Source organism: Acanthochromis polyacanthus, chromosome 10 (assembly GCF_021347895.1).
Source record: "Acanthochromis polyacanthus isolate Apoly-LR-REF ecotype Palm Island chromosome 10, KAUST_Apoly_ChrSc, whole genome shotgun sequence".
Taxonomy (NCBI): domain Eukaryota; kingdom Metazoa; phylum Chordata; class Actinopteri; family Pomacentridae; genus Acanthochromis; species Acanthochromis polyacanthus.
In genome coordinates this window covers 1,228,155-1,250,018 of record NC_067122.1, presented here as the reverse complement: position 1 = coordinate 1,250,018, position 21,864 = coordinate 1,228,155, and the positions used below count along the sequence as shown (strand labels likewise).

Genomic DNA, 21,864 nt, shown 5'->3' with positions numbered 1-21,864 from the left:
TCTCAGTTGGTGTCATTTTTATTTTTCCAATATCCAATCATTCCTTGAGGCAGCATTATGCATTTATTTTGAAAATCTCCAGCTGAGGTCAATTCTAAATGTAAAAATGTTTAGATATTCTTTTTACTCTTTAAGGATCTTGAATTGTGAAATGCTTTGTGAAATCAGTTCTTTACATTTTGTGCTGATAAATTTGTACTTTGAGCCTGAATCAGCGACCACTTTATTAGGAACACCTGTGAAATACAACAGCTCTGCATAAATCTGGCTTTTAGGAAGCTCCGGTGTTTTCAGTTTTTGTTGCTGTTGGCAGAAAGGTGGTGATTCAAAATGAAACAGTCATACTGTACTCTGAGCCAGTTCTGTTCTGTTTTACTGAATATATCCTTAGATTTAAATGTAGACAGTTATCCCAGATGTGGCTGCCTCTTATTCTGAAATCTTCTCTAGTTGTACCCAGACAGAAGCTCATAAACCTCAAATAAGACTCACAGCCAAAATGAACATTTTATTATATCTTCCTCATCTTAGTGCCCTCCAGAAAAATAGCAGCAGCATAGAAGAGGAGCTCTCTACACTAAAACGTTAATGTCATTCATCTCAACAAGCAGAGTCCGATATCTAAACTATATCCTCTAGCAAAGATCTGAGAACTTGTTCATAGTTCTGACTGAACAATTAACCCCTGGCCTCCAAGAAACAGTTTCTGGGTGTTTCATTAGCTTCTGTCACATCTTTATTCAGTGTTTACTCAATTTCACTGCAATAAATAAAGTCCTGCAGGTGTATGGCAACAGCAGAACTGTGACGATACAGAGAACTCAGAAACTAAAAACACACCATTCTGCTTTGTACATCAGCTCTAGAAATGTTAATGAAATCTAGATGCCCAGCACATCGCTCTGGGACTAGAGCGTAAACTCCAGGAGCAGAAGCAGACAGATGAGGGACCTGGAAGCTAAACTGTAGACTCTACCTGTGAGCTGGGGAAGGGAAATAACTACAGGTCAGTGGGGAATAACGAGAGTTATTCAGTGTCCTGTCGTGGTCTGAGCCAGGCGTTTGTGGTGTGTGGATGGAGAGCTGATAGAGTAGTCTACTACTCCCCCTGCAGGTGTGCATGCCCAGGTGCACCACGGCCTGCACCTGCCTGTACTCCAGCAACCACACTTACCTGTAGGAGGGAAAAGTAGAAGGAGGGGAATAGAAGGCTGCCAGGGAACTAGAGCTGGAGGTGGAGGCGATGACAAGAAAGATGTCCCACCATGCTGGATGGATCTCCAACAACTAGAAGATGTTCCAACATGCTGAATGGATCTTACAACAACCTACACCTCTGTTCTCCGTTTCTGAGCCATGCTGCAGTTATTTTATTGATACAATATACTCTGTCCCTCTGCTCTGTGGAATCAATCAATCAATCAAATTTCATTTATAAAGCACTTTCCAACACCCAAAAGGAGCACAAGGCGCTTAACAGAGTAAAATAAAATGAATAAGTAAAAGCATTTTAAGAAACACACAGTTCTAAAAGAAGCTAAGCGTCAAACACTAGACGGAACAAGTGTGGAATCACTGCCTGCAGTTCAGTAACTATACTATGACATCACACACTACATTATGACATACTGCACTGTGACGGCAGATACTATGCTATTTTTGACAGTATCATAAAGGTAAAAAACATAAAATAAAATAGACAAAACAAACAAAAAACTCCCCGCTCCCTGTGACACCACATACTAGATAATGACATCACATAATATACTCTGACATGTTAAGCTGTGACACTACATGTGACCGGTTCGTTTCTGTCTCTGCGTTGTGTTAGGCAAGACTCAAGCGTGCATCTTTTTGGAGGCAGTCTCCATTTATTTTCCGGCTCCTGACATGAAAATATTAACACAAAATCCTCCCGTCATTGATCGCCACAACACATGCCCCTACACAGATCAAATGACAACAAAGTAAGCATCTTGTGACAAGTTTTAGCTTGCTAGAACAGGAATTTCACCGGACAGCAAAACCGCTTACCTCTCCCACAGAGATTCATGTCAAAAGGGGAGAAAATCGGCGCGAAAACGCCACTTATAGAGGCAGTGTTACATAGAATGTGGCTGTAGTAATACAAACCGAACCAAAGTTCCGCTTACTGACAGGGAGGCTCAACTAGTCAGGCATTAACTGAAACAAAAACAAACAAAAACAAATCCACAGACACAGATTTTGTGTAATTATCACAATAACTAAAGTACAATATACTGTATTCCATATACACACACATATATTAATGTATAATTGACCCTGTTACATACATACAGTTCTATGATAGAACACACTAAGACACCACATGCTATGCTAGGAGATACTATTGTACATTAAAATAATTAAATAAAATCTTTAATATGTAGAAGTATTACGGTACAATTATTCAACTCTGACTCAGAGATCAGTGTATCTGTTGGAAACAAAGCAGTCTTCCGGATCTCAGCTGATTGTAACCTGAGAAGGGGGCGGGGCTTCAGCAGCCTGTCAGTCAGAGCTGCGGGTCACAGAGTCCAGTATCACCTGCTGCTGTTGCTGGGCAGGTTAATGATCAACCGGCTACCTGCAGCACCGAAACCAGCCCACAGCCCGGAACGAGCACGACGCTGGCTGTAAATGCCGTAAATGAGGCTTAAAACGACTAGTTTGAACTTTTGAAAGACTCATGTTTGAGACACAGAAACCCAGAATCAGAGCTTCAAGTTAACTTCAAGTTTCACCCACAAGCTCGCTGACCTTGACATGAAAATGGACCGGTACAGGTACTTCATCTTCAACCAGAGGAGCGTCCTGGTCCTCGGTGTCCTCCAGGTGGCCTGTGCGGGTCTCTGCGTTGTCTGCGGGATCATGGACGCAGTTTTCCGCAAAAACACCCCGCTGAGCAGCACCAGGACGCCGGTGTGGGGAGGACTGGTGAGACCTCCATCAGAAACCCCTTAATCAGTCAGGATTTAAACTTTATTATCCACCAGAAACCCTCTAATCAGTCAGGATTAAGTCTTTATTGTCCAACTATGTAGTTAGTTAGCATAAAGTTTGTCATTAGGGGAATATTAGAGTTATATTCTGAATGAAGGCTGGTGTATGTTGTCATGTTTTTATCTCCATCCAGGTAACATGGGCCTTTGTCCTCACCTGCTGTCTTTGTTTCAGGTCATGGCCTGTCCAGGTGTCCTGGCTCTCTTTGCCTCCCAGTGGAAACACTCAGTCCTGGTATGTGTGATAATTCTACCAACAGCTGTAGAAAACACTCTTCCTACTGATTCCAACAAACACTCTGCTACCAGTACTACCTTAGTCTGAGTCTTGAGTTGGTTAAACTCACCTGTTCAGGACAGTAAACTATGAAACGCCACAAAGGTGTAATACTGGAGTAATTCTGATTGTGAAGACAGTTCAGTTCAGAGTCAGTTCATTAGGTTTGTTCTCCATAAAACCCTGGAGATCTAATCCTGTGTATTTTACTCCTAATGTGTCCTCCAGCATGTAGAAATACCGTATAGAAGAAAAACTACCGATTTTCACTAGAGGAGGTCTGGAGTTTGTAGTTATTTGATTAAACACAACTTAATTTAGAGCAACAGGACAATTAAAATGATTAAATCAAACATCGTGAACAATAAATGGACTCTCCACTGGTTGTGCTGCACATTTATAAATGATCAGATGTCTAAAAGCGTCACGTTCTGTACAGCTGATAGTTTAATCATTACTGCTGCAGGTCTGTAGTCCAGGTCACTGTTTAAAACTTAGATCTGCTGTTATAAATAAACTCAGATCAGACTTTAGAACACAGATCTGCTGTTATAAACTCAGATCAGACTTTAGAACATAGATCTGCTGTTATAAACTCAGATCAGACTTTAGAACATAGATCTGCTGTTATAAACTCAGATCAGACTTTAGAACATAGATCTGCTGTTATAAATAAACTCAGATCAGACTTTAGAACACAGATCTGCTGTTATAAACTCAGATCAGACTTTAGAACACAGATCTGCTGTTATAAACTCAGATCAGACTTTAGAACATAGATCTGCTGTTATAAACTCAGATCAGACTTTAGAACATAGATCTGCTGTTATAAACTCAGATCAGACTTTAGAACACAGATCTGCTGTTATAAACTCAGATCAGACTTTAGAACACAGATCTGCTGTTATAAACTCAGATCAGACTTTAGAACATAGATCTGCTGTTATAAACTCAGATCAGACTTTAGAACATAGATCTGCTGTTATAAATAAACTCAGATCAGACTTTAGAACACAGATCTGCTGTTATAAATAAACTCAGATCAGACTTTAGAACACAGATCTGCTGTTATAAACTCAGATCAGACTTTAGAACATAGATCTGCTGTTATAAACTCAGATCAGACTTTAGAACATAGATCTGCTGTTATAAATAAACTCAGATCAGACTTTAGAACATAGATCTGCTGTTATAAATAAACTCAGATCAGACTTTAGAACACAGATCTGCTGTTATAAACTCAGATCAGACTTTAGAACATAGATCTGCTGTTATAAATAAACTCAGATCAGACTTTAGAACATAGATCTGCTGTTATAAATAAACTCAGATCAGACTTTAGAACATAGATCTGCTGTTATAAACTCAGATCAGACTTTAGAACATAGATCTGCTGTTATAAATAAACTCAGATCAGACTTTAGAACATAGATCTGCTGTTATAAACTCAGATCAGACTTTAGAACATAGATCTGCTGTTATAAACTCAGATCAGACTTTAGAACATAGATCTGCTGTTATAAACTCAGATCAGACTTTAGAACATAGATCTGCTGTTATAAACTCAGATCAGACTTTAGAACACAGATCTGCTGTTATAAACTCAGATCAGACTTTAGAACACAGATCTGCTGTTATAAACTCAGATCAGACTTTAGAACATAGATCTGCTGTTATAAATAAACTCAGATCAGACTTTAGAACATAGATCTGCTGTTATAAATAAACTCAGATCAGACTTTAGAACATAGATCTGCTGTTATAAACTCAGATCAGACTTTAGAACATAGATCTGCTGTTATAAACTCAGATCAGACTTTAGAACACAGATCTGCTGTTATAAACTCAGATCAGACTTTAGAAAATAGATCTGCTGTTATAAACTCAGATCAGACTTTAGAACATAGATCTGCTGTTATAAATAAACTCAGATCAGACTTTAGAACATAGATCTGCTGTTATAAATAAACTCAGATCAGACTTTAGAACATAGATCTGCTGTTATAAACTCCACCCTGCAGCTGAGTAAATGAAAGGAAGTAAATGCCAGAATGTCTCCAGACTGAACTCTGTCGTGTTTTCCTCTTTAGAAGTGTGATCTTTCCGTTCCGTTCCTTCAGAGATCCATGACTGACTCCATCATTCTGTTTTTATTCCACTTCTACATCTCTACCTGCATCATATTCTTCATACAGACATTTATTCTGGTTAAACAGTCAGAGGACTGTTTTCTTCCCATGGTGGCCTCAGGGCTGCTCTGGGGTTCATCTGGGTTCTGGAAAACTTCTGGAGACATAATTGGTGCAATTTAAGTAAAACTGAACTGAAATGAATTTACTCAAATATGAAATTTAATTTATTCTCTATCCACCGCTTTATCCTCACTCGGGTCATGGGGGGTGCTGGAGTCTATCCCAGCTGACTCGGTGAAGGCAGGGGACACCCTGGACAGGTCACCAGTCTGTCACAGGGCTACATAGACAGACACACAATCACACTCACATTCACACCTACGGACAATTTAGAGTAACCAATTAACCTCAGCATGTTTTTGGACTGTGGGAGGAAGCCGGAGTACCCGGAGAAAACCCACGCATGCACAGGGAGAACATGCAAACTCCATGCAGAAAGATCCCAGGCCTAGTCAAATATGAAATGAAATGTTCTAATAACAAAAATAGCTTAACTCTGTAAGACCCAAATATAGATGAAAATGAACAAAAATACAACAAACAAACAAATATATATATATATATATATATATAATTTTTTGTTGTTTGTTTGATTTGTTTTTTGTTCATTTTCTTCTAAATTTATATGTGTATATATATATATATATATATGAAAATTAACAAAAAACTAAACAAACAAAAATAGAAAATATATATAAGATAAGATAATCCTTTATTACTCCCCACGTCAGGGGAATTTCCCATGTTACAGCAGCAATATACAGTAAATATAATAGTTATAATAACAATATTATATACAACACATACAGAGTGAAGGATGAAAAATGAATCAATAGCAATTTTTCTACACTATAAATAAATGACATCAGCATAAACTGGCTTGTGGAATAAATGGAACTGTAAAAGCAGAAAAAATGCCAGCAGTACAAGGAATGGTTACGCAGATTTTACCATGATTTAAGATGATATGATGTGAGTCCAGTTTATGTTAACATCAGCCAGTGATGCTGATGTTCAGTCTTAAAGCAGATGGGATGAAGGATCTGTGATAGCTCCTTCTTCAGGGTGGATGTCTCAGTCTGCTGCTGAAGGAGTTGCTTAAAGACTCCACAGTGTCATGCAGTGGGTGAGAGGGGTTGTCTCTGATGGATGTGAGCTTTGCCAACATCCTCCTCTATGGAGTCCAGGGAACAGTCCAGCACAGAACCGGTCCTCCTCATCAGTCTGTTCAGTCTCTTTCTGTCCCTCTCAGAGCTCCCTGCTCCCCAGCAGACCACTGCATAGAAAACAGCAGACGCTACCACAGAGTCATAGAATGTCCGGAGCAGAGTCCTGCACACTCCAAAGGACCTCAGTCTCCTCAGCAGGTGGAGACGACTTTGGTCCTTCTTGTACAGGACCACTGTGTTGTGTGACCAGTCCAGTTTGTTGTTGAGGTGAACACCCAGGTATTTGTATGAGTCCACTATCTCAATGTCCAAACCCTGGATGTTCACCGGTGCAGTCTGAGGTGTCCTCCTCCTGTGGTAGTCGATGGTCATCTCTTTCGTCTTACTGGCGTTGAGCTGCAGATGGTTTCGCTCACACCAGTCGACAGTCAGAGATGACTGTCCTGTTCTCCATCTCGTCCCCATCAGACACACCCCCAACAATGGCTGTATCATCAGAGAATTTCTGGAGGTAACAGCTCCCAGAGTTGTAGTGGAAGTCCGATGTGTACAGGATGAAGAGAAAGGGAGAGAGCACTGTCCCCTGTGGGCCCCCATGCTGCTGACCACTACATCAGAAACACAGTCCTGAAGCCTCACGTACTGTGGTCTGTTGGTGAGGTAGTGGATGGTCCAAGCAGCCAGGTGACAGTCTACTCCTGCTCCCTACAGCTTCACCCTGAACAGAGAAGGCTGGATTGTGTTGAAAGCACTGGAGAAGTCAAAGAACATGACCCTCACAGTGCTGCCGGTGTCCTCCAGGTGAGTCAGCGATCTGTGCAGCAGGTAGACGACTGCGTCATCCACTCCAATGTTCAGTTGGTAAGAGAACCGCAGTGGGTCCAGATGTGAGCTCACCAGGGGATGGAGGTTCCTGAGGATGATCCTCTCCATGGTCTTCATCAGATGAGAAGTGAGGGCCACAGGTGTGAAATGGTTTGGTTCCCTGGGGTTCCTGGTCTTTGAGACAGGAACCAGGCAGGAAGTCTTCAACATCACAGGAACCCTCTGCAGACTCAGGCTCAGTTTGAAGATGTGCAGCAGAACCCGACATATACCCAAATATAGAAAAAAATGAGCAGAAATTATAAATATATATATACATAATAGAAGATATTTAAAAAAATAAAACTGATGTATTTCTGCAACAGTGGATTTTAGAGGGTTAAAATATAATCACTTTACCTGTCATAATAGAACAGAATCACTTTATTCATCCCCAAAGGAAAATTCTAAGTTTATAAGTCTAGGATATTTTACATTTTCACTTTCTGAAATAACTTCTGAAACATATTGAATGTAGTCACGATGTTCTAAATGTTTCAACTGCAGTTAAAGAGAAAGGTTTCAGCTCTCTTAACCTCTTACCTGAGCTTTCTTTGTGTCTCCAGGTGAGTGTGATGGTGGTAGCTGCAGGACTTTCCTGGGTTTCTGTTCTCTTCATATTGGGCTACTCCTGTCTGACTCTGACCTACGGGGAGGAGGATGAAGAGGTCTTCCACCACCACAGCAGTCTTGAAGTGGTAACAGCCAAACACTCCTGATCTCTTTCAGAATTCCTCCTCAGTCACAGGTGGAATTAATAGCAAACGGCTCCTTTCTGTTCAGACACAACCACAGACTGTCTCCTCATTAACACATCCTGGAAGTCATCTTCATAGAACCTATTTACAAAAAAATAGGAGAAACCTTCCAAAAAAAATCCTAAAAATATCTGAAGTGATTACATATATATCAGTAAAACTTCTAATGTTTTCTTTAAGAACATTCACAAAAAAATCTACCAAAATCCAGCAAAATTCACTGAATTTTGGTTGATTTGGTTGAAACATTTTTCACATTTCTTTTTTCCACCAAAAAATGTTCAAGAATTTCCCAAAGATGTTGAAAATGTGGACATCAGAAGTTTCACTGTGAAAATATATTCTTTTCCATATTTTCAAACTTTAAAACGGTCTTTTTGACCCTCAGGACGACACCAGGGTTAATGTCTGCTCATGTCCAGATGTTTTCCTGCTCATTCTGACCTGATCTCTTATTTGTGCAGAACACTCATAAACACCCTCCATACATGTGCAGATATTAGTAGTTATTAGGACTTAAATCCTAATAATCGTATTTATGGAGACAGCGTGACGTTTTTGACTCGTCAGTTGAAGAGTTGAATCTTTTATTAGATGCGTATGTCGCTTTGTCTCCCTGCTCAGACGTTTGTCCTCCATCGGATGGTGAAGGGAGCTAATGCCACCATCCTGCTGAGCTGCTCCATCAGCCTGGTTCTGTCTGCTCTGATTGCCTTCATGGGCTGCCGGAGTCTGCCCCGCTGTGGCTGCTATGATGCCAGGACCGGACTGGTAGGAACCAGAAATTACTCTACAAGCTAAACCAGTTTCCCTCATGGTGGTTCATCCTCAAGCTCTGTAAACTTTCCTAGCTCTTGAACTGACATGAAACAAGGATGATGGCTGTCTGACATCAGAACTGTGTCTTTGATGTGACAGCTAGCTAGATTAATGGATAAAAGAACCTAAAACATCAGGACAAGTGATGGAACTGAAAACAGAACATGAAATTAAAAACTATAAAGAAATATCAGAAAGCGTGGACTGTTAAAATACAACTGGAGGTTGTGACATGTGGGAAACAGTGTTCATCAAAAGCTACTAAAAATTTAATTCTGAAATGAATAGCTCTAATTTACTCTTTAAATCAAACTACCATTCTTTGCTGAACTTCTTAACAGACATGCTGTCAGGAAGGCTGGACTTTTAGCTGCTGCGTTGATACGGACGTTCATTTTAACGTTACGGACAGAACGTTTCAGTCCAGGTGTTCTTTAGCTCTCTGTGGGAACATTTGATATTTAGAACATACATGTGATGGTGTGTGATCTTTAGAACATACATGTGGTGATATGTTCTAAATGTTCTGCATGTTGCAGGAAACTCTGGTTCCTCAGTGTGATCCTGGAGACACGGAGATGGTGTGCACCTGGCAAGGTAGGACCTCATGTTGAATGTTCCTCTGTTCCAGTCTTCATCCCTTTAGGACCTGGTAGAGGACACATTCAATTCAATTCAATTTTATTTATATAGCGTCAATTACAGTCAAATTGTCTCAAGACGCTTTACAGAACCCATATGCCTGACCCCCAGAGCAAGCCCAAAGGAGACAGTGGCAAGAAAACACCCTTTTAACAGGGAAGAAACCTCGAGCAGAACCCGGCTCTATATAGGGGGGACCCATCTGCCTGCTGGCCGGGGGGGTTGAGAGGGACAGAGGAGGGCAAGGGGGAGGGATGGGAGAAGAGGGAGGGGTGGGAAAGCAAGGAAAACACAACACACATTTGGATACATGTATGACAGGATATGTGACACAAACAAAGTATAAGCTAACATTGAAAACTGACTCATAGTTTACTCTTATGATGTACGGCTCTGACATTAAACATACTCCATATATAGCTAGCAGTAAAATTCAAACAGTATGTAAGTTAGCATAACAGTATAGTGAAGGCGATGCAGAGTTGACTCGTGGAAAAAGGGAGCTGGAAGCAGAGGGCTGGAGGAAGGTCAGCAGCAGCATCCCACAGTGGACATGATGGAGACTGGACCAGCTGGTGGAACATCAACCGCAGATCTGAAGCATCCAGCTCTGGGACCAGGGACACTCAGAGAAATAACACAGGGGGAAACAGAGTGAATGTACTGCAATAACGGTATACATATTAAATGTAAAGGTAGATAGAGAAGGGCTCAGTGCGTCAAGAAAAGTCCCCCAGCAGCCTAGGCCTATAGCAGCATGACGAGAGGCAGAACGAAGGGACGTCCAAGAGGGAGTCAGCTGTGCAATGAAGACACAAGCCGAACCCCTGTGGGTCACCCAGTCAGCCCCAACTATAAGATTTGTCAAAAAGGAACGTTTTAAGCCTGGTCTTAAAAATAGAGAGGGTGTCTGCCTCCAGAACCCAAACTGGGAGCAGGTTCCACAGGAGAGGAGCTGATAACTGAAGGCTCTGCCTCCCATTCTACTTTTAGAAATTCTAGGAACAACAAGTAAGCCTGCAGTTTGAGAGCGAAGAGTTCTACTAGGATAATAAGGTACTATCAGATCTTTAAGATATGATGGAGATTGGTTATTAAGAGCTTTATATGTCAGAAGAAGGATTTTAAATTCTATTCTGGATTTAACAGGAAGCCAGTGAAGAGAAGCAAGTATAGGGGAAATATGATCTCTTTTGCTAACTCCTGTCAGTACTCTCGCAGCAGCGTTTTGGATCAACTGTAGATGTTTGAGAGAGCTATTTGGACAACCAGATAATAAGGAATTGCAATAGTCAAGCCTGGAAGTAACAAAAGCATGAACTAATTTTTCTGCATCACTCTGAGACAGAATGTTCCTGATTTTTACAATATTACGCAGGTGAAAAAAGGAAGTCCTACAGACTTGCTTTATGTGTGAGTTAAAGGACATGTCCTGGTCAAAAATAACTCCAAGATTCCTCACAGTAGTACTGGAGGCCAATGTGATGCCATCCAGAGTAACTATTTGCTTTGAAAGCGAGTTTCTAAGATGTTTGGGGCCAAATACAATGACTTCAGTTTTGTCTGAATTTAGCAGTAGGAAGTTAAAAGTCATCCAGGTTTTAATGTCCTTAAGACAATCTTGCAGTCTAGCTAACTGATCAGTTTCATCTGGCTTCATAGATAAATACAATTGTGTGTCATCTGCATAACAATGGAAGTTAATACAATGCTTCCTAATAATATTGCCTAAAGGAAGCATGTATAATGTGAAAAGTATCGGTCCTAAGACAGAACCCTGAGGAACTCCATGATTAACTTTAGTATGCTCAGAAGAGTTATTGTTGACATGCACAAACTGGAACCTATCTGATAAGTAGGATTTAAACCAATCCAGTGCTGTCCCTTTAATGCCAATTGAATGTTCTAGACGCTGTAATAAAATTTTGTGGTCGATTGTGTCAAACGCTGCACTAAGATCTAACAAAACAAGTATAGAGACTAGTCCATTATCTGATGCTATGAGAAGGTCATTAGTAACTTTCACTAGAGCTGTTTCTGTGCTATGATGCACTCTGAAGCCTGACTGAAACATTTCAAATTATTCCTTTGTAAATGTTCACATAATTGATTTGCAACTGTTCTTTCCAGAATTTTAGAGAGAAATGGTAGGTTGGATATCGGTCTATAGTTAGCTAACACATCTGGATCTAAAGTGGGCTTTTTAAGCAAAGGTTTGATGACAGCAACCTTAAAAGCCTGTGGTACATAGCCTGTTACTAGAGAGAGATTAATCAGATCTAACATTGAAGAATTAATTAAAGGTAAAATCTCCTTGAAGAGTCTAGTTGGGATAGGATCTAAAAGACATGTTGATGGTTTGGATGTAGAAACTGTTGAAATGAGTTCAGAGAGACATATAGGAGTGAAGAATTCTAAAGATTCATCAGGTCTAACAGCCAATTCAAAAGCATCTGTGACATTTGTAGGAAGAGCCAGATTAATTTTATCTCTAATCAGAACTATTTTATGTGTAAAGAAGCTCATGAAGTCGTTACTGGTTAAAGCTAAAGGAATACAAGGTTCAACAGAGCTCTGACTCTTTGTCAGCCTGGCTACAGTGCTAAAGAGAAACCTAGGGTTGTTCTTGTTCTCATCTATTAAAGATGAATAATAAGTTGTCCTGGCATTACGAAGAGCTTTTTTATAGATTACTAGACTATTTTTCCAAGCCACATACACTTCCTCTGAATTAGTGGAATACCACTTTCTTTCCAGCTTTCGGGATGCCTGCTTTAAAGTCCGCAGCTGGAATTATACCAAGGAGCAAGTCTTCTCTGAGATAGAACTTTCTTTTTTACAGGTGCAACACTATCAAGAGTTGTACGCAGTGAGGCTGAAGCATTATTAACATAATAATCCACTTCTGTGGGGGTAAAATAATAATATTTGCCTTCTGATTTATCAGTAAATGTTGCTGAAGTAAACAGTGAGGGTATTATTTCCTTAAATTTAGTTACTGAATTGTCAGACAAACACCTACTGTAATGATATTTGTTCTCAGCTGCTAAACAATCCTTTACTTTAAATTGAAATGTTATCATAAAATGGTCAGAAAGAAGAGGGTTCTGGGGAAATACTGTTAACTCTTCAATTTCTATGCCATAAGTCAGGACAAGGTCAAGAGTGTGATTAAAACTATGAGTTGGTTTATTTACATGTTGAGTCTAATAATGAATTAAAAGCTGTTGTAAGGCTGCCGCTGTCTACGTCAACATGAATGTTAAAGTCACCCACAATAATAACTTTGTCTGAACTGAGCACTAATTCAGATAAAAAGTCTGAGAATTGAGATAAAAACTCAGAATAAGGAGCAGGAGGACGATATATAACAACAAATAAAACTGGTTTCTGAGCTTTCAAATTTGGATGAGAGAGACTAAGAGTGAGATTTTCAAATGAGCTGTAATCAGGTTTAGGCCTCTGGTTCAGTTTTAAACTAGAATGGTAGATTGCTGCTACTCCTCCTCCTCGGCCTGTGATTCCAGGAATATGACAGTTAATATGACTAGGGGGAGTTGATTCGTTTAGGCTAACAAATTCTTCCTGCTGCAACCAGGTTTCAGTCAAACAGAACAAATCAATCTGGTGATCAGTTATCAACTCATTTACTAGCAGAGATTTAGACCAGAGAGATCTAATATTTAACAGACCACATTTAATTGTCCTGTTTCTTTGCTCTGTTGAAATAGAGGTATTCATTTTTACATCCATCTCATAATAGAAAACCTCTGAAACACAGTAGAATAACCTGGATGTGAAGCTTCAGGTTCAGCTGGGCTGATAAATGCTGTAAGATCAGGGATGGACTGCTGTTTGTGGTTTTTAGGGCTGATTCTGATGCAGATTATTGATATTTAGAACTGATACAAATTAAATGTAATGTTTTACCAGCATGAGACAGCAGGAACCCGTCATCCGTCCAGACCTCTTCATTATTCAGGATGAATATCACTGAACAGACTCAGACTGATCAGTTTGTCTGCTGCTGTTCTTGTTTTATTCTTTTTTCACCGTTCTATCACTGTTATCGCCCTCTAAACTACAGATGTTAACCTGTCCAGATTAACCTGTCCATTCCAGGTTAATCTGTGACTTCTAACTGAACATCTAGCTGTTAGCATAGCTTTAGCCACCGTGAGAGAAGCAAACTTCCTGGTTTAGTTTAGAGATGTTTCTGAGAACAGAGTAGAGAGGAGATGGAATCTGACCTGAAGTAACACGTTTCATTTATCGACCAATAAAATACAGATAATCAGAAAAATGCCAAGTATCGAACATGATGTTTGGTCGGTCCTTATTTAGGATATTTACCTCAGTGATAGAAAACAGATGAAGAGCAGATAGGAGACCAACCAGGCGTGAACTAACCGTGACGTCACCCGTTGGTTTCAACGCTGAGAAAATGAAGCCCAGATTTTGCTACTTCCTGGTCGCCGTTTTGGATTTTTTGGAGCCAGTGACATCAAAAGCGTCATCAAACAGACTGGACCGGAGAGCAACTAGGGGCAGGATTGGCTGAGGACTCTCTTATCCCGCCCACATTTTACCGCAGAGGCTTCTGTTGCTGTCTATCAAGTATAGCCACGCCCCCTGGCTCCGCCAACTTTAACGATTTATTTAAAATTCAGTATTGATTTATTTTAAGATTGGCCACCTGATCTCTCATTTTGACCATGAAAACTAACGGGAAAAAATCCTGAGCTGTAGAACATCAGTCTATCACATTTTATTTTATCCAAAAATGAATTGGGGTCTATGGAGAAAAAGCTTTTTGGAGCCAACCCTAGTGGACGGCGTGATATTGCAAGTTTTTGACACTTCCGGGTGGGCTTCAATTCTGGAGCCAGATGCTACGTCCATCTTTATATACAGTCTATGAGACCAACTGATGGACATCAGTGGATCTGACAGCTCCTTCAGTCTAAATTTGTCAATTTTTATTCTCTGTTGTTTATATTCAGTTCTGCTCATCCTTATTGATGGAGAATATAAACTTTTTAAGGTCCACAGGTCGGTTATCAGCCTGATAAAACACCAACACGTCTATACACCAGTACTGTCATGTTGTTCTTCTCTGTGTCCAGCAGGAGGCGACGACAGACTCTTCAACTCTCCTGCTCCGTCCAGCAGCAGAAGCACCACAGAAGAAAAGGAAGGTCCATCCAGGCCGGCTTCATACAGCAGACTGACCTAATTGACACCTTCCTAAAGCTGTACCTGGACAGAAGAGAACCTCAGACGTCTGGAGGTCTGGTGAAGATGTGATTTAAAGTGATTAGAAGCACTTCGGACCTCATTTCCTCTGTGACCAAACATTTCCATGGCCACATTCACTGAAACCTTTGCCAAACGTGAATGCTCGTTCCAACATGTCAGGACTGAAATGTTGAACATTTCCTATGTATTTAATAAATAAAGCTGGACTGTTTAGTGAAATGTTCAGGGTAGTTTATTGCAACATTACATGACTAAACCACCTCAAGTTTCATTCATCAGTCACTGAATCAGGAGCTCTGGAGGGTTTCTTTGTGGCCGATGATGGATTCAGCTGCTTTAAGTGAACAAAATAAGGCAAAAGAAACGACAGCTGAAGGCAGATAGATGAGCAACAAAGCAGCAATCAAAGCCAGAACAAAAGTCCCTGCTGACAGATCACCGGATAGTTTGTCTCTGAACAGTCCTGAGAGAAGGCCGTTGGGTTTGATCTGTCCTCTGAGGAGACGGAAGCAGAACCTGGAGGTGAAGAGCAGCAGAGCCACAGGACCAGCTGTGGTGGTGGAACACCTGAAGACACCTGAAGAGCTGCAGACTACCACCATCTGTCCCTCAGCGCTTATGGAGGGAAAACAGACAGCTTTTACTGTACAGACGTGAAGACATTCTGAATGTTTGAGCACAAGCTTAGGTAGAGGGTGTGTAATGAGAAAAGTCATTCACGTACATGTTGAGAAGCTTTAGGAGCACTAAGAAGCCCTAGCCCACTATAGATGTGTTTTACTGACTAACCGACACAGTGCTGGACTTCAGGAGCCTGTTCTATGCAGAACAATGAACACTGAGCAAACACTGCTTCTGTAGCTGCTCTTCTGTCTTCTAGTTTCCTTTGAATCCTGCTGTATTCTCCCTCCATTGTCAGACAGAGCTAAACAAAGGTTCCTCCACTCACATGTGGGCGTCTTTGTCTGGAGCCATGAGAACAGATTTTATGGCACATTGGGAGCAGAAAAACAAGCTGCAGGCAAACGTAGATTAAATCTTACAAATGGACAACGCTCCACCAGGCGTAAACTAACCGTGATGTCACCCGTTGGTTTCAACACCGAGAAAATGAAGCCCGGATTTTGCTACTTCCTGGTCGCCGTTTTGGATTTTTTGGAGCCAGTGACATCAAAAGCGTCATCAAACAGACTGGACCGGAGAGTAACTAGGGGCAGGATTGGCTGAGGACTCTCTTATCCCGCCCACATTTTACCACAGAGGCTTCTGTTGCTGTCTATCAAGTATAGCCACGCCCCCTGGCTCCGCCAACTTTAACGATTTATTTAAAATTCAGTATTGATTTATTTTAAGATCGGCCACCTGATCTCTCATTTTGACCATGAAAACTAACGGGAAAAAAATCCTGAGCTGTAGAACATCAGTCTATCAAATTTTATTTTTTCCAAAAATGAATTGGGGTCTATGGAGAAAAAGCTTCTTGGAGCCAACCCTAGCGGACGGCGTGATATTACAAGTTTTTGACACTTCCGGGTGGGCTTAATTTTTGGAGCCAGATGCTACGTCCATCTTTATATACAGTCTATGCGCTCCACGAGTTTGTCCTCATCTACAGGTCAGGAAGTACCTTAAACCTGCATTACTGCTACCAGTCAGCAGGGGGCAGCAATAAGTCAGAATGACTACTTCCTCCATTTACTACCTCACTAAACATCTTCTGATAGATCTACAGTCTCCATAGAGACTGTCTAAATGCAGCGTGATGTAGGATTCATACATGACGCTAATGTTTACAGTAGAACAGATGATTAAACACATTAGCGTATCAATGGTTGATCCACTCAGGGCTCAAAAGATCAAGAACTGGTCGTCCAGAACCTGCTGGTTAATGTTACAGTCCCTACGTCTATCTTTTACAAACAGCCCATACGATGTTGCCCAAACCGTGGTTCCACCATCTGGGCCCGAAACTCATTTTCACACCAACAGTTATTAGAAATGTAGTGTGGATCCTTCCTTCATTTATCCATGTCCAACTGAAACCCTGGCTGGAGAGTTTACCACTAAGATGCTTCCAAGCTTCAAACTTTCCATCCTCTCCTTTTATTCCCAACCAGTCCTGATCTTTAATCTGTACAGTTTAACTGTGTTTACTTAGAGCAGATTAAAGCTTTCAGGCTGTTTATGGCCATTTATCAGCATAAACTACAAGGTTCTTTGTGCACCATGTGGTCTACACTGTCATATATTTTAATGCTCCATCGCATTCTGAATCCTTTACAGCGAAGACTGAACCTAAGCCTGACATTTCTCACATCATTCAGCTCCACTTCTCACCTCAGGGCTTTACTAAAAGGAAGACTTAAAGACAACTCCTTTTAAAATCACTGATCAACTGTAAGAAGTCAGTGAAGTGGATATGAATCTGTCTCAAACAGAACCTTAAAATGAAATGATTCCCTTCAGTCTAACCAGTAGTCCCTCTAAAGACCCTGTGGAATCGTTCCAACCAGTGCAGGAGGAGAAGACCTGTAGTCTGTCTATAGCAGACCTGTTCTACCTGTAGTCTGTCTATAGCAGACCTGTTCTACCTGTAGTCTGTCTATAGCAGACCTGTTCTACCTGTAGTCTGTCTATAGCAGACCTGTTCTACCTGTAGTCTGTCTATAGCAGACCTGTTCTACCTGTAGTCTGTCTATAGCAGACCTGTTCTACCTGTAGTCTGTCTATAGCAGACCTGTTCTACGTGGTTTGTAGTTGGTCAGCTCAGACGTTTAGCGCTGAGTTAGCAGAGGCAGGGATGACTGCTAGTTAGAAAACATGGATCCAAACATGAACTCGAAGGAAATGTTTTTACACCTCGGTTCCACACAGATGAAACTCCTATGATTCAGATTTTACCTAGAGTATGCTGAATCATTTCTACTTTTAGATTATGTGGAGACCAGACTGCACATCTGGAAGCATGAAGAATGACTCGCTAACAGGCGGCCAGCTGTTTGTCTGTTGACTGAAGAGACTCACTCAGCTGGTTTAGTATATGCTTGGTATGTAACATACAGAAAACACGCATCCAGTAGAGCTGTATCACATGATTTCACTAAACAGGCTCCACATGTTTCAGAAGAACCTCCTCAGGTATTTCTCTCCAGGTTTTATTGGTCCTGTTTTCATATTCCATAAAACTAACGGATAAACTGGATGAAGCTGTAAATGTAATGTATTTCCTCACGCTGACCACCAGGAGGCAGTCTGTTCTACAGCTGTACAGGCATGAAGCAGAACTGTGTGGAAATGAGGCGTGTTCAAAGACTGAACATAAAAATAGTAATAAATGAGAAAAACGCTCCACAGATGCCTTTAATGAGGCGCTGAACTGGAACCAGCCTGCAGTCACCGAGAACCCAAACACAACCTCCAGGAGGGAGTGGACAAGATATCCCTAAACACCAAGGAGAACCCTGCTCTGTCTTCACACTGATGACCTGGTGGGACGGTGGTATAGACTGCTCCGGTACTTTGTCCACCTCCAAAGATCAGCCTCAGCTTCAACGTTTACCTCGAAGGACAATGTTTGTCCACTTTATCAGGATCAGTGGATCCAACAAACAAACAAGAATCTCACGGTAAATACGAGACAGAATCCCTTAAAGTCATTCAGAAAGTTGAGCACAAGCAGTGAAGGAGAACCTCTGTGCTGAGATGTTCCTCTGATTGTTCTGACTGTGAAGACACTTCCTGATCCTTCCTTCACCGTTTCCTCGCTCAGCAGCTGCTGCAGGCCCAGCTCCGGGCCCCGTCCGCCCCATCATCCCTGCCCCTGCTCAGGTTGACGGTGGCCCCTGAAGCCCCTGAGGCCCCCGGCGGCTGGCTGAGCACCAGGGGCTTCTGGGACTTCAGCTTGTGGGCCACCGTCATGAAGATGGCCTCCACATGGTCGCTGTTCCCGTGGTTCCTGTCTCCTTGGCTGTTGGGGTTCTTGGCGGATGTCTCAAACAGCGGCATGGAGTGGGCGTCGGCAAACTGCTGCGCTACGTCCGTCCCCACCTGGACCGAGTCCTGGAGGTCACACTTGTTCCCCACCAGGATCCGGGGAACCTCGGTGCCCAGAGCGTGCTGCTTGCACTCCTCGATCCAGGCGGGGAGGCTGCGGAAGCTGGCGGCGTTGGTGACGTCGTACACAAAGACGACGGCGTGCACGTTCCGGTAGTAGTGCTGCACCATGGACTTCCTGAAGCGCTCCTGGCCTGCAGTGTCCCACAGCTGGATCTGAGGAGGACAGCGTTGAAGTGGATCAGTAGAGGTTAAATCTGAACGAGAAGCTTCACATCAAACTCAACTTTAAATGAGATTTCACAGCAGGACGTTAAGTTTCCCTGGAAAACATTAAACTGACATTTTTAAGTTTGAAGATGAGGATTAATGAGCATCCAGCAGAGAAGGAACACCTAGTTCAGCTAGACCAGGCCGGACCTCTGGAGTCTGAACTGGAGCCAGAGTCCTTCAAGTTCTACTGGGTGCAATGGAGCTGAGTCGGTCTTATTTTACTCTCCACAGTTAAACTGAGACTTCTTCCTATGACCACTAGAAGCTTATTGAAGCTGTTGTCCTCTGAGCTCCGATCTCCAAGCTGGTGACTCTAATAACTCTTCCTTGGGTCTTCCAGACCTCTTTCTGTCAGAGTTTCCTCCAGTTTCTGAGCCTTTTGATGGGGAAGAAAACTGGACTCACTGACACCTGGATCTTCTTCCTCTCTGCATAAAGACCTCCATGTTTAGGTGTTCTGATGGTCTGTCTCTCTTCTAGTGGTAATTTCATTTTCCTTTTCAGTTTTACAGCAACACACTACTTTCTGCAGTACTTCCTGTTCTGATAATGTTCTGGAGGGTTCCACGGTGTGTTCCAACACTACTTTATGCAGACGGAAGGGGTTGGAAGGAATCTAGAAAAGCTGGGACTCCTGTAGGATTTGGTTGCTCCAGCTTTCAAGGTTTGATCAACCTCCACTGATGCAGAACAAGTTTATGTTGTTGACCCATTTCTGTTCCCTGAAAAAGGCTTTCTGGTATAATTAATTCTGAAATGTTCATTATTTTTCAGTTCTGGGTAACCTGACCTTTATTTAACCTCTGGCAGTTCACCTCTTACCTTTGGACTAATTCAGACTCTTCACTGGACTGAACTACTTGAATTTCAATAAAAACTGGAAGAACTGGGTTGTTCTAAAGCTTCTGAGCGGTCGTATACATCTGAATTAGTTTTGTCACGATTCAAAATTCTGCCTTTAAAGGATACCTACCTAAAGAAGAACATTAAAACATGACCACTGACATGCCGTGAGCTAGAGGAATCAGACACAAAGCAAACAATACGGTTCTCTGATAGCACTGATGCAGCTGTTCAGAAGCAGCAAAACTGAGAGGAAATTAAATGTAAAAAGCCATTTGTTTGGTTTGTGGGGTAAAGTTAAGGAAGACAGAGGGCGACGATGTAAAAGGAGTATAAAACAAGTTCAGAAAATGTACCAGAAATAAAAATCCAAAAATGTGTACAGTAGGGGTGTTCCTGGTTTCCTAATAGGTTTAGAACCATAAGGTTTAATTAAGAGATATTAGATGTGGAGCTGGTAGAAGGTCATCACTTTAACTTCATCCTACTTTTTATAGACTTTAAGGGTTTGGCTTTCTTCTCTCATTCTGTGATTTATTTCTTTTTATTTTGCCCCCTTTACAGGACTGTGGCATGTCTGAAATAAGTGATTGAAAATCTAAATTTCATGTCAGGTCTACTGCTGTCAGTCAACATGTTCTGATAAATAGAACCCATGGAGTTCCTCAGGGTTCCTTTCTGGGTCCTCTGTTCAATATTTAGGATCACAATGTGGAAAACAGCTACATAAACACACACACTTACACAGTAATTAAACTAACTAGTGATTGAATGATCCTCTTGTTTAGAAAACCAATTAAAGTCAGTTTTGCTCTAAAGTGAATGGTTTAGGGCTGAAGTACATGTTCTTCTTTGGTTCTAGGAAGGATAAATACTGAAATAAAACCAGGAACTTTAACTTTGGACTGACTGATCTTTATCTCTTTTTAACTCTTAACTGTTCATTTAATAAACAGCTTCTCCATGGTTTAATCCTGTCTTCTCTCTCCAGAGTCTGGAGTCCAGACTACCAGGTCCGGTTCTGTTAGACCGGTTCTGATGGAGCGGGTCTCCGAGCTCACCTTGATCTTCTCTCCGTCTATCTCCACCAGCCTCTCCCTGAAGTCCACTCCGATCGTGGCCTCCGTCTTCTCGGGGAACTTGCCGGCGCAGAAGCGGTAGGTGAGGCAGGTTTTCCCGACGCCTGAGTCCCCGATCACTATGATCTTGAAGATGCGGGTCCTGGGCGGGGGGAGGCTGGAGCCAGTCAGGGAGCCGGTCAAGGAGCCAGAGAATCCAGCCGACGAGCCGCTCTCCGCCATGTCGAGTTGCTGGGGCCGAAGGAGGCTAGTAGCGGCGGCTAACCGTCACTCACCGGGCTGCTGCTGGAGGAGGAGGACCGGGAGAGCCTCCGGTACCGAACACATCCAGTACGTGAAAATTATTTGATATTAAACCCAGTTCAGATGCTGCCAGTCCACCCAGTCGCTCTATCTGTCACACCAGTCATCCTGTCAGCTGGGAAGCCACGTACAGTGTTGTCCTACCAAGTCTCTTCTCGCGAGATTTCACTCTGAGACGTTCAGGGCCCCGCTGTAAATGATGGCAATCGTGTGTGACTCCCACAAATATTACCTTCAAGTTCTAATAATAGTGACATATAAAGTTTTATTTTAATGTCGAATGTTGTGATATATAGATATTTACAATTTA

The 21,864-nt window shown here is 41.9% G+C and overlaps 2 protein-coding genes across 7 annotated transcripts in view; one reads left to right on the top strand and one right to left on the bottom strand.

The window, feature by feature from the left end:
• The window catches only part of rab33ba (RAB33B, member RAS oncogene family a), a 34,335-nt gene extending 12,606 nt beyond the window's left edge, over window positions 1-21,729 (bottom strand). Inside the window, exons 1-3 of one of the 5 annotated variants that reach the window (XM_022218340.2) lie at window positions 21,234-21,729; window positions 9,605-19,272; window positions 6,188-8,300 (exon numbers count right to left, since the gene is read on the bottom strand). In XM_022218340.2, coding sequence (XP_022074032.1) covers window positions 18,769-19,272; window positions 21,234-21,473 — 744 coding nt within the window. In that variant the 5' untranslated portion in view covers window positions 21,474-21,729 and the 3' untranslated portion in view covers window positions 6,188-8,300; window positions 9,605-18,768. Of the gene's footprint in view, window positions 1-6,187; window positions 8,301-9,604; window positions 19,273-21,233 lie in introns of those variants that run through there. The other 4 variants (XM_051954736.1, XM_051954735.1, XM_051954737.1 and 1 more) reach the window with 4 other exon arrangements.
• On the top strand, window positions 2,587-15,023 carry zgc:113425 (uncharacterized protein LOC541425 homolog). Of its 2 annotated transcripts, none has more exons than XM_022218343.2 (6): window positions 2,587-2,958; window positions 3,199-3,258; window positions 8,092-8,223; window positions 8,908-9,054; window positions 9,642-9,699; window positions 14,874-15,023. In XM_022218343.2, exons 1-6 carry the CDS (start codon window positions 2,788-2,790, stop codon window positions 14,978-14,980), a joined length of 675 nt encoding a protein of 224 aa, XP_022074035.1. In that variant the 5' UTR covers window positions 2,587-2,787; the 3' UTR covers window positions 14,981-15,023. The 2 variants fall into 2 exon arrangements, with proteins under 2 accessions (XP_022074035.1, XP_022074034.1); XM_022218342.2 differs by having other exon boundaries at window positions 14,871-15,016.
• Window positions 21,730-21,864: the final 135 nt, after the last annotated feature.

Coding starts and splice junctions, on each gene's coding strand:
- zgc:113425 (XM_022218342.2), top strand. CDS start 2,788: ATGAAAATGGACCGGTACAGGTACTTCATCTTCAACCAGAGGAGCGTC. Junction 2,959..3,198: donor CGCCGGTGTGGGGAGGACTG/GTGAGACCTCCA, acceptor TCTTTGTTTCAG/GTCATGGCCTGTCCAGGTGT. Junction 8,224..8,907: donor ACCACAGCAGTCTTGAAGTG/GTAACAGCCAAA, acceptor CTCCCTGCTCAG/ACGTTTGTCCTCCATCGGAT.